Here is a 13,435-nt window from a genome sequence, read left to right as displayed (position 1 = left end):
TTATGATATTATAATTACTTTGTTAAATAACAAGTCAGTGGGGACAATGTTGTCGCTGTGATATGAATGCTGAATAGCAATTACAGCCATAATATAATTAATGTTTTGCAGAGGAATAATTTCTGATGTTCTCATTTACCTTAACCTGTATAGAAAATGAGTGCAAATTTTCAGTTTTTTGTACTTCTGAGTCTATGTTTCTCTTCCCAGGCATTTTGAAAATAAAACTTCTCACCTAATGTGAAGTAAACATGAACAGTATGTTGTCACAAACACTAAAATACAAATGCTCTGCCCTCATACATCTATCTTTTCTTGATTTATTTCCAAAGAAATACTTTTTATTTACTAAACATGGGTTATAAAAAGGAATCAAGGTGATTTAAGTTTCATGACACCCTAATGGAGAGGATGAGTTCAATATTTCAGTGAGGGAGGACAGTATCCAAGTCAGAATTAAGACAAATAATGCCACTGCTTTAATCTAGAAAAGATGTCAAGTGATGGTGACAGAGGAGGTGATTACTTTTCCAGTGGGGTGGAGAATTTCTGCATTTCTGTAAGGAGTCATTTTTCACCCTGTGGGTGAGTTTTGAGCGTACAAGGAAATGTCATGTCAGTGGTACCCATTTAAGCACACTGGAGTTTGGGACACATGTAAAACAACATTGTTCATTTTGGAAAAAAGCGCCTTCAACTGCTGAGACATCTCTCCAGCTGTAGCATTGTTCATTCTAGTGTAGCATGGCTTTACCATACATTTTCTTGGATGTTTATAACTCTTTTCCTTTTCATATCTTTAAGTTACTTGAAATTATCTTACTGAAACATATTAATGAGTTTGGAATTTAATTCAAATGTCTGATGAAATTGTGGTTTGCATTTTGGAAATATACACAGCTAAGTATTCTAGCTAAAAATCTTTTTTTAATAGATGTGTAGAGCTTATATCATTTTCTTTTTTATTAGGTTTGTGGACCTTTATAGAAGCATAATATCCGGGGCTAGCACACTGAGAAAAATAATTGAATTTGAAGATATTTAGGAAGGTTCACAGCTCAAAAATGATTGGTGAGGAAATGGAGACATTAGGGTGCTGACTTGAACTGGTAATGCCCTTAAGAAACAAGAGTGAAATGAAATGAAATTCTGGGGGTTTCAGTTAGGAAGTTAACTGTAGTCAGTACATCTGCCTTCCTACCAGGCAACTTGCTCCCAGATGCCCAGCATGATACTGCTCATTCTCTTGGGTAAGTGAGCCATGTTTTCATTTGTCAACAGTCACTGTAATGTTGATTCTTTGTAAATGGAATACTGTCCCATCTAATGTATGCTTAATGGGGTAATGTAGTAAGAAATAGCAGTTGTGTTCAAATGTACACATTGATGTTGTTTATTATTTTTCAAAGATGTGCATGTACTTTAATTCACTTGTTTTTTACTATATAGAATGTAAACTATAAAAATTACCTTAGTCATCAGATTGTTTCTTGATTGCAAAGTAATCCAATGACTTAGTTAATTATTGGGAATTAAGTATTTTATTATGTATAAGAATCTATTAGAAATGAAAATTTCCACTATCTATTAACAAGTTATAAGAAGAAAACATTTAAATCACATATTTTGCTTTGAAATTCAATAAAATTAGATTAACTTTAACTCTTCAAATCCTCTATTTTTAAAGTTTAATTTTGAACTATTTTTGAAGTAACTAAGAAAAAATAAGTAGAGCAAAACAACTTAGCGCCATATTAAGTACGTTGCATTTTGATCAAGTTTTATGTCATAAATATAAAAGACATGGACTAGCTCTCTCATATTTGATCCTATTGATTCACTATAATAGGTTGTAAAACAGAATTCATTTTCACTTAACATACACTCCATGAAAATATACCTGATAATTATGTGACAAAGGAAATTTATATTTTCTTTAGTATATAGATTTTTAGGAAAAGGTATTATTGGTTTTATTATTGGATGCTAATAATTAAAACCAGAGTATTTTGTTTATTATAAGCTAACAGTTATTGATAACCAAGGGGAAATTGTGGGTCAGGAGTTTTTTCTAGAGGTTATTTCAAATTATGTTAATCATGAACAGAGAATGAAATCAAAACCAAGAATAGTTTTGGGAGGGATAACATTCTTTACATACTTTCAGTATTCCTTATTCCAAGTATTAAATAATGGATCTCATCTCTAAAACATTTCATTATTTCATTCATTAGTTTCTAAGTGAACTCTAGGAGGCTTTAGTTTTTGTAGAAATGTAATACAGCATGTAAACTAGATGACAGTCTCATTATGGCTTCAGTGGAAAAGGCTCAGGACATCATAACCATATTTTAAGTAGCCTTAAATTAGTTTCTATAAAAGACAGAAATCACTTATAACATTTTTAAGGGCCATGACATTTCCTAAATCACCTTCTTAATTGCTTTTCTTTGACATCATATTAATATATTTTGTGATAAGGTAAATTTCTATTGCCTAAGAAATATGAGAAACACTGAATTTTTTTTTAATTTTTATTAACATTTTCCATGATTATAAAATATATCCCATGGTAATTCCCTCCCTCCCCACCCCCATACTTTCCCATTTGAAATTCCATTCTCCATCATATTACCTCCCCATTACAATCATTGTAATTACATATATACAATATCAACCTATTAAGTATCCTCCTCCCTTCCTTTCTCTACCCTTTATGTCTCGTTTTTAACTTACTGGCCTCTGCTACTAAGTATTTTCATTCTCACGCAGAAGCCCAGTCATCTGTAGCTAGGATCCACATATGAGAGAGAACATGTGGTGCTTGGCTTTCTGGGCCTGGGTTACCTGACTTAGTATAATACTCTCCAGGTCCATCCATTTTTCTGCAAATTTCATAACTTCATTTTTCTTTACCGCTGAGTAGAACTCCATTGTATAAATGTGCCACATCTTCATTATCCACTCATCTGTTGAGGGACATCTAGGCTGGTTCCATTTCCCAGCTATTATAAATTGAGCAGCAATAAACATGGTTGAGCATGTACTTCTAAGGAAATGAGATGAGTCCTTTGGATATATGCCTAGGAGTGCTATAGCTGGGTCATATGGTAGATCAATCTCTAGCTGCTTTAGGAACCTCCACACTGTTTACCACAATGGCTGGACCAGATTGCATTCCCACCAGCAGTGCAGAAGGGTTCTTTTTTTTCCACATCCCCGCCAACATTTATGATCATTTGTTTTCATGATGGTGGCCAATCTGACAGGAGTGAGATGGAATCTCAATGTAGTTTTAATCTGCATTTCCCTGATGACTAGTGACGTAGAACATTTTTTTGATGCTTATATGCCATTCGTATTTCTTTCTTTGAGAACTCTCTATTTAGCTCCATAGCCCATTTTTTGATTGTCTTGTTTTATTCCTTATTATTTAACTTTTTGAGTTCTTTGTATATCCTAGATATTAATCCTCTATCAGATATATAGCTGGCGAAGATTTTTTCCCATTCTGTAGGTTGCCTCTTTGCTTTTTTCACTGTATCCTTTGCGGTGCAAAATCTTTGTAATTTCATTAGGTCCCAGTGGTTAATCTGTGGTTTTATTGCCTGAGCAATTGGGGTTGTATTCAGAAAGTCTTTGCCAAGACCAATATGTTGAAGGGTTTCCCCTACTTTTTCCTCTAGCAGTTTCAAAGTTTCCGGTCTGATGTTAAGGTCTTTAATCCATTTGGACTTAATTCTTGTGCATGGCGAGAGAGAAGAATCTATTTTCATCCTTCTGCAGATATATATCCAGTTTTCAAAACACCATTTGCTGAAGAGGCTGTCTCTTCTCCAATGAGTATTTTTGGCATTTTTATCGAATATCAGGTGGCTATAGCTACTTGGGCTTACATCTGGGTCCTCTATTCTGTTCCACTGATCTACATGTCTGTTTTTGTGCCAGTACCATGCTGTTTTTGTTACTATGGCTCTGTAGTATAGGTTAAAATCAGGTATGGTGATACCACCAGCCTCTTTTTTGTTGCTCAGTATTATTTTAGATATTCCAGGTTTTTTGTGATTCCAAATGAATTTTTGGATTGTTTTTTTCTATTTCCATGAAGAAAGCCTTTGGAATTTTGATAGGGATTGCATTAAATATGTAGATTGCTTTAGGTAAGATTGCCATTTTCACAATATGAAACACTGAATTTTTAAGACACATTGCATTTAGTATATTAATGGACCTTATATATCTTTAAGAGAATGATATGAAGTGTAGCATTTGTCATCTTATTACTTTTAAGGTAAAATCTACTTTTCTCTTAACATTTCAAAAAAAAACTTAATTCCATTTATATACATAGTCACAAATCAGACAATAATGAATAAGATGGAATATTAAAAGGGAAAGGTATCTTTTTGTTTGTTGTGGGCCAAATCTTTGAGATTGATTTCTTTTTTTTTTTTTTTCACTGTTTAAGGAATTTTTATTAAAGCAAGAATTTTATAATCCAAATTATGTTTCCTTGCTTAATTACCAATTCTGCTACTTAAAACACAACTGACATTCTGAGCTATTCCACAGTAAAGAATTACAAAATTAAAGAAAGGAATGCTTTAAATTTTTGTACTTTGCTGAAAATTCTTTTTCCCAGGGTCTATAAAACATTAATTTGTTTTCATATTTTACTATTTTTTGTGTTTTTGTTGTTTTTAAATCAAGTAATCTAGGTCTAAGCATTATTTGCTAGACCTGGCATTTGCTCAGGTTTCCTTTCCTTTTTTAATTTATTTTATATGTTGCAATGTTTTTTTTCATAATATTTAAATTTTTCGATGTTTAGATATTTTTTCTTCGGTGAAGTATGAGTTTTTTTTCGTGGTCCCTTATCAATTTTAAATAGTTGGAACACCAGTGGCACTGTTCACTGCTTTCTGGGCAGCCTCTTTAGCTTGGTGTGTTTGTAGAACAGGTACGGCTTCATCAACCTTAGAGCGGAGGGACTCTGGAGACTCAAGCATATGAAGTAGTAAAAGTATGGAACGCTTCACAAATTTGCATGTCATCCTTGCGCAGGGGCCATTCTAATCTTCTCTGTATCGTTCCAATTTTAGTATATGTGCTGCCGAAGCGAGCACGAGATTGATTCCTTAGTTGATTCAATATATTACTTAAATTAGAAAGTATAAGAAATAATACAACAGTTTAAGAATGATATTTGACCATCAGTGGAAAGCATGAAAGGAAATTAGGTACATTTGGGGAAGATGACATGTAGTATTCATCAGTGGTCAGCACATTGGTGTACTGATGAGAGTTTGAAGATATAGCCAGAAAATACACAAGAAATAAAAAAAAATGATGCCAAATAAATACCAGTTTTTAGTAAATTAGAATTTTAACATGAAATCTCTATTTTAGGTCTCTGTAGAACTGAATCAGTTCAAGTAACCTGAAACTTTTATCAAATGTACCATCCTCTGTGTTTGCCATTTTCAGAGCAAAGGGATGTAACTTGATATGCTTTTCCAAACACATTAAAAATACCAAACAAGAAAAATGTACCCAAGCTACCACCCTGGGCATAACCTCCAAGTGCAGAAACCCAACAAATAATACACATGGTGCAATTTAGTTGTCTTGGAGTTTTCTTAGGAAACAAAGTCTAGCGAGAGATAAAAATAAAAGAATTTGAGGTTTTAATTTAAGCCTTATGACTCTATACTTTTGTACATAGTTCATAAGCAATAACATCTTTGGCTCTACTTGTTCATATACTAATTTTTATACCTCAGTTGTGATTATGGTATTACACTATTAATTGATTAAGCAAGTGTCAGGTTGCAAGGTTAGAGAATTAGCTTCACACTGTTGTGAAACATAGGAAATTAGTATGGTTATTTTTATACACGTTCAGAGAAAACCTGATGATTTTTTTTAATTTTCCTCCAAAAATAACTTTCAAATAACCAGAAGGTAGTATCTTATTACATATTAGTTATTTATTTAGCATTTATTGGTTACTCATAAAATACATCTATATTTTGGTAATGTAATTATGAAGAACCCTTAATGTGTTCCTAGAAAAGCTATAGAATCCAATGATATCAAGCACATTCACATGCATGGGGAGGCAGAAAATTCTATGTTGCAGGATTCTCAAGATGCAGGAGAAGCGAAGGAAGGATGTTAGTTGAACTTGTCTGTAGGAAAGGATGATGTAAAATTCAGAGTTTTCCCTAAATGGATGATGGTCTTAAAAGACCAAGAGTTATTCCACAAGGAAAAGAACTGGTATGCTTACTATGTTCCCTAGAGATGCAAGAAAACTTGGACTGTTTTCACAAACTGAGTGCTTTAGGACTTTTGACTTAATGTGATGGGAAATACAAGAGGCATGTTATGAGCAACTATCTAAAGTAACTAAACAAAGAATTGAGATTAGTTACATTAAGGAGCATAAAGAACTTGTCTGAATGAGACAAAACCAGAGACCAGCTAACCAACGAGTGAGTTTGTCAAACACTAAAAGTAAGAGGCATAAACATCTCATATTATTGACAGCATTGTTGATGAGGGAGGTGGCTTTACAATAGACTAGTGTTGGAGAGGACAATGTTACATAAATTAAACCACTTTTTTCTAGAATAGTTAGAAAAAAAAATTTTTTTTAATCTATGACTAGTTTTTTTAGTCAGGGTTCTATAGAGGAACAGAACTGATAGAATGAATTTTATAAGAGGGAATTTATTAGATTAGTTTACAGCAGTCCAACACTAGCAGTTTGCAGGCCCAGGAGTCATGAGCTGCTCAGTCTATCAGGATGAATGCCTCAGTAGACCCAACCTGACACTGAAGGCCTGGAGGCTTCCTGGTGTGGGAGTGGTCTTCAGTCCATGGTGGTCTCAGTCCATGCTATAAGGCAGCAAGCAGCACTGCAGCCAGATGGGAGGAAGGGATTTATTGACACAGTGGAAGTTCCAGCAGAAGAAGCTGGCCCACTGTCACAGGTCCAAGCAAAGAGCGAAGAGAACAACCATTAAAAAGCAAGCAAGCATACCTACGAACTCCAGGCAAAGTTCAGGCCCTTTGCATATCTTTAGACTATAACTCCAAATCCACCCTATACCTTAGGGCTGGACACTAGGATCCACTACAGTGACACCTCCTCCAGCCAAGTAGCCGCATATCTAAATTACAAACTTTGCTAAACTTCTTAATATATTAGGGACCATCCATTCAAACTACCACAACAGGTTTTCTGAGAAATGTTGGGATTTAATTTTATCCATAGTAGTTGTACCAGATTATATTCCTACCAGTAAGACAGAAGGATACCTTTTCTCCACATTTCACCAGCATTCTTGATAACAACCTTTTAAAGTGCAAGATGGAATCTCCATGTAGTTTTAACTTGAGTTTACCTTTTGGATGAAGAGTTTGAATACCTTTTTAATTGAAAGAACTATTTCCGAGGAGGAAGGAGATTAATAGGGGGCAGTTGGAAAAGTAGAAAGTCTGTAAGATGATTAAAATATAATAAAATATGTATGAAAGTGAAATAAAATCTACAGCATATTTTGTTTGATAATTAAAAATACAAAATTACATATTCAAAGGAAAATGAATCATGTAGAAAAAATAGCATATATGTAGAGCGTTAAGGAAGTAATTCACGTCAGCCTTATAATAACTATGATAGTTGAATCAGTTGTCCCCCATAAACTCTTGTGTTCTGAATGCCTGGTCCCCAGATGATGGCAATTTGTGAGGGAGTTGAAGACTTACTGGAGGAGACATGTTGCTAGAGACAGGCTTTGATGTGTTATAGCCAGGTCCCCTTGCAGGAGTTCAGGTCACTCTTCTTGCTGCTGTTTTACACCTACTGTGGCAGAGGTGATGTTAGCTTCTGTTTATACTGTGCTTTTCACTGCCATCATGAAGCTTTCCACCAAGACTGTTAGCCCAAGTCAAACCTTTCCTCCCACAAGCTGCTTTTGGTCAAGTTTTTTTTTTTTTTTTTTTTTTTTTTTAATCAGCAATGTGAGGGTGACTACAACAATAATTGTGATGTTTTATTTTCTATGATCTGCCCTTTCCTACTGTTAACTTAGAGTTGAGGAAGATGGCAACTATATGACTATGTATATATATATATATGATATATGACTATATGTTACAAACTTGTGAGGGTCTTATTATTGTGGCTATTCTTGACTATTTCAGCTCTGAAGCTGAGCTCAGAAAATGAAACTCCTTTCCAAACAAATGACTGTGCACAGTTAATGGAGCAATGCCTACAGGATGCAAATGACTGTGAACATGCATGGAGACAAATGGACGATGCCTGCCATGCATCAGGTAAATTGTGCTGCTACAATGCATCCAAATTAGTTTATTTTCCAATATAAAAAATGGTATGTGATATTTTCTTATAAAGTCCTAGGAACTAAATTACATTTGATCTAAATACCTTACTTAATCTTGACTTTCAATTGATTCATCTTCAAATATATTTAGTGAATTCAGGTATAAAATTATATTCTGATATTAGATTATTTTTTATTAGATTGAGACAAGGATAGAAAAGAGCAGACATAAAGAATGAGTATGGGCATTTCAGGATATCATGCCCCTACAAATGAACTGCATATTCATTCACCCCTTTCTGCATCTGGCTTTACATGGGTACTAGGAAATTGAACCCACTGACAGACTTGACAATCAAGCACCTTTATTTGATAAGCCATCTCTCCAGTTCAAAAGTATATTCTTAATTACAAATGAAACTTTATATATCAATGCCAAGGACAACTTTCAATAAAATTTCAGATTATATTCTTATTTATCTCATCATGAATAGTGTTATAGTTATGTGTATGTTTCTTAGAAACATGGACAAAAACTTACAAATGAACTAAAATTTAGCTTCTATCTTAACTTTTTTAGTGATTAACCAGAAAAAATATTAGTCACGATTCTTATCTATGTGCAGACTGGTATAATGTGTGCATGTATGTATAATATAAACATATATGTATGTATATATTCTTGTTACATATACATTATTTCCATTTGTACTGTGTCAAGGACAAATTAAAACATATTTTAATTTTAACCTGTCTTACATTACATGCATGTGAAGGGATGGTGCAAAGATTAGAATAACCAATATTTATAAAACAAAACAAAATGGTTTGAATATATAGTTGAGCTAATATTAAATGAGAATCATCATTAAAAGACTCCATTCACTAAACATAGATTTATAATAATATATTATGAACCATTTCCCTCTGTAATGTTATGCCAAATTAGTCAGAGATTTTATTTTAATATAATAACAGGCTTACTTCTCTTTATACTATGACTATTATAAACTCCAAAATGCAAGAAATTTAAAAGAGATAGAGAGAAAAGAGAGCAAGGGGTGGGGAGAGAGAAAATCTGTAGAAGATTAAGGTCAGTCTAAATCATACCCTCTCCAGTAAAGATTCAAAAGGGTGAATGAACAGTGTCTTGTGTGACATACTCCATTTATCCATCCTCTTCACACAATTTGCAAACATGTGGCTAGACTCTCACCTTTCCTCATATATGCTTTGCTTTAGAGTATGGTTTGATTCAAAGCAAGAAGCTACAGTGTAAAGAACGCCAGTGCACACAATGTCCATCAGCATACATCCTGCCCAACAAAATACCTCAAAGGATTTCACAGAATGCTGAAGAAGACCACATCTTTTCTCTACCTTGATATATAGAGAGAGCATTAACACCAAAAGGAAAGTTATAGCTAGCTAGTCTAATGTTCATATTACTATTTAGGAAATAGAATTTCAGAGGCCTTATTTGCTCAAAATAGCATAATTTTAAGATAAGGGCAGAGGATGGCAAAAAGGTATTATTTGTTTTGATGATAAGGCAATTTAAAGAATACTATTATAATATCACATGTAGTGTGTCATGAATTATTATTTAGGTATGATAGTAGGCAAATATCAAGTCATTTGCAATAAATTACAATAATATTTACATAATTATGAATGAATCAAAGATAAAATATTCTCAAATTCACAAATGAAAGAAAATCAAGTAGTTTTCTTCAGAACAGAAGATGGATTTTCTAAAGCAGAATATGAAATATTTGTAATTATGAAAGATTTACTCCTTTATTCAGCAGTATTTATTTTTTTAATATCAATTCCATTTTTCATAATAACTTTAGAGCCTACACACATTTTGGCATAGTAAAGTGAAATAGCAGATTAAGACAAAAAACACATAAATAACTAAAATGATAATATTAAGACTTGAAATTACCAAGGTCACCTTATATAAGTGCCACATTCATTATTACTAAAGAATAAACATTATCATTCAATTTGCGGAGGAAGACATTTAAAACACAGCAAGTTTGCATCTATTTTAGGAAGCATTCTATGGGTAAACAGTGAAAATGGGTATTTGTATTTGTACCCACATAATCTTACAATCATAATGAGCTACTCAGGTTGGTATATTAAGGGTATTTTGGGGGGACAACTTTTTAAAACATAAAGAAATTAATAGCTACAGTGTTACATGTTGATTGTGAAATCCAGGTGACTCCTGCAAGATAAAGAATTCATCACATTGTAACCTGGGTATCCAGTCTTTTGTGGAAACCAATGTGCAGTTTAAAGAGTGTCTCTGTACTGGTGATCTACATTGTACTTTGAATAAATTTCTTGGAAAAAAATGCATCAATACGTCAGGTAATACTTGTTGGTCCAGCTCTAAATCTAACTCATGCTCAATCATGATGTATTTATGTAATAACAATGGCTGTATATGAATTGTAATATATTAATATATCTCTTCACACAAGATGCATGGGCATGCTTTGTTATGTTATCTTACTTTCATGTTCTAGAACAGTATTATTCTAGAAATATTGTTCTAGTATATCTAGAAAGATGTGATTTTATTTCTTCCTTCATGAATCAATTCAGTTTATCCAGACCATTCTTTTTTTTTGCTTTGTTTTGATTTTTGTTTTTCTTTCTCTCTTTCTTTCTTCCTTCCTTCCTTCCTTCCTTTCTTTTTTCTCTTTTTCTTTCTTTCTTTCTTCCTTTCTTTCTTTCTTTCTTTCTTTCTTTCTTTCTTTCTTTCTTTCTTTCTTTCTTTCTTTCTTGTCTTTTTTTTTTTTTTTTGAGATAGTATCTTGCTCTAATCCAGGCTGACCTGGAATTCACTATATAGTCTCAAAGTGGCTTCAAACTCATAGCAATTCTCCTAACTCTAGACCATCCTCCAAGAAAGTTTACAACTGTAAACTCTGCATGTTAAATTGTTATAGGATTATTTTGGTTTCCATTTGTATTGAGTGAGGTTTTGTAGTTTATCTTCCATATCTTTTATTTATGTTGGGTATTTTTAGAGTTTCTATTTTAACTGTTTTGAACTGCCATCTCTCTTGATCTCCATTTTTCTCTTATAATGTCAGTGGAATTGGGAGTAATACCTTCTTTTTCATTCAGATATCAATTTGTATTTTCCTCTCTATATTTAGCTCTCTATTAGTAGTTTATTGTGTATTATTGAACTGTAAGTTACCCTTCAATTTTCAAGTTTCTTAAAATAGAGGTGTATTGGCTGGTGGTATAGTTCTGATGGTAGAAATGTCTGCCTAGCATACATGCGGCCCTACATTCTAAGCCCAATACCACCTAAACACATGCATAGTGATGATCACCTGTGACTCCAGCACTCAGGGGGTAGAGAAAAAGAATCACAAGTTCAAGCTCTTTCTCACCCATACAGCAAAACCAATCTGGCTATATAGACCCTATCCCAAAATATAAAAAGTAAAATCAAACAAACAAATATAAATGATACAAGTGCAGATTACTGATTAGGGGTTTTCTCACTTTTTTCTCATAAGCATTTAATAGTGTAAACTTCTTGCCAAGTCATATCTTATATACATCTATAAATTTAATGCACTGTATCTAACTTTTTATTCAGGTCAAAATACTCATTCTTCCTTCTTGGGACCTGTCTTTTGAGTTATTTTTCCTTTAAGGAGGTTATTATTTAATTTCTAAATATCTGGTATTGACTCTGTATCTTTCTTGATGAGTCCTAGATTTATTCCAGCACCTCCAAGCAACAAATTTTGTATGATTTTAATTTTTATTTAACATGAACATTGCCAAATATCACTTGTACAACATATTTCATTCTACATTCTAAGCATAAATATATTCAACATAAACACACACACACAAATATTTGAAGCCATAAGGAAAGAAATAATTGTGATGCACAAGGAAGGCTTCACAGAATTGGCAGAGGAAAAGGGAGCTGAAGAGATGAGGGAGGTAAACCAAAATGAACGCTTTATCCAGAGAAAATGGAATGAAAAGGATCTCATTTGGTGAGCGACAAATCCTTTGTAAAGCTGGAATGTAGGTTGGAGCAGTTTCAAGAGATGATGATAGAAAGAAACCAGATGTTGATAAATGTTACTGTCATCAGTCAGTAATTCAGGAGATGGAAGGAAAGCAACAGCAAGTTTGAGGCCTGTGGTATCAGTTACAAACCTATCAAAATAATTTGTGTCAGAGTTGATACATATCTAGCATAACATAGTGGTCCTGAGAATTGTAAGATGAACATAAGAGAATAGTTATGAAGTATAATTGATAGGACTTAGCAACCCTTTGGATATGATAGGGAGGAAATGTATTAAATATAGAATCCAAAGATTTTTTTTGTATATGGAGATGAGACATAAAGAAGAAAATTATAGGAAAAAGGAAAAATAGAATTAATTACATTAAGAAAACATTGTATATAAAACATATTTTGGAACATCTGGGTATAGAAGACTTGTGTTATTTCCAAGTTTCCCATACTAAAAATGAATTTTAAAAGGACATGCCTCAGATAGCAAGCATTTGGAAATAGCTTTCACTCTTGAGTTGAGGATAGAAACCTAAAACAGAGATACAGGTTTTTGGAGTTCAGTATTTATAAGTACATTCAAAACATGAAGAAGGGCTGTAGAGATGGTTTAGCAGTTAGTGGCACTTGCTTGCAAAGCCTAGTGGCCTGAGTTTGATTCCTCATTATGAACATAAAGCCAGATACACAAAGTGGCACATGCATTTGGAGTTTGTTTGGAGTGGCAAGAGGCTCTGGCACACCCATTCTCATAAATAAAAATATACATAGATTTTTAAATTTTTTTGTTTTATTTTATTTATTTGAGAGCAACAGACAGAGAAAGAGAGAGAGAGAGAGAGAGAGAGAGAGAGAGAGAGAGAGAGAGAGAGAGAGAGAGGGAAAGAGAGAGAGAGAATGGGTGCACCAGGGCTTCCAGCCACTGCAAACGAACTTCAGATGTGTGTGGCACCTTGTGCATCTGGCTAACATGGGTCCTGGGTAATCAAGCCTCGAACCG

At 33.4% G+C, this 13,435-nt stretch overlaps 1 protein-coding gene and 1 non-coding gene across 2 annotated transcripts in view; one reads left to right on the top strand and one right to left on the bottom strand.

Moving 5' to 3' along the window:
- The first annotated feature begins 975 nt into the window (after positions 1 to 975).
- Gfral (GDNF family receptor alpha like) overlaps positions 976 to 13,435 on the top strand; it is a 94,998-nt gene continuing 82,538 nt past the window's right edge. The window contains exons 1-3 of the mRNA XM_045156977.1: positions 976 to 1,250; positions 8,215 to 8,349; positions 10,590 to 10,742. Coding sequence (XP_045012912.1) covers positions 1,220 to 1,250; positions 8,215 to 8,349; positions 10,590 to 10,742 — 319 coding nt within the window. The 5' untranslated portion in view covers positions 976 to 1,219. The remainder of the gene's footprint in view (positions 1,251 to 8,214; positions 8,350 to 10,589; positions 10,743 to 13,435) is intronic.
- Positions 5,020 to 5,126, bottom strand: LOC123463056. The gene has a single exon (XR_006638668.1). It is a non-coding gene; the product is annotated as a U6 spliceosomal RNA (small nuclear RNA).

Source organism: Jaculus jaculus, chromosome 8 (genome assembly GCF_020740685.1).
Source record: "Jaculus jaculus isolate mJacJac1 chromosome 8, mJacJac1.mat.Y.cur, whole genome shotgun sequence".
In the NCBI taxonomy this organism is placed as follows: domain Eukaryota; kingdom Metazoa; phylum Chordata; class Mammalia; order Rodentia; family Dipodidae; genus Jaculus; species Jaculus jaculus.
Note: the sequence above shows the minus strand (reverse complement) of the source record. Positions and strands in the feature narration are given on the sequence as shown.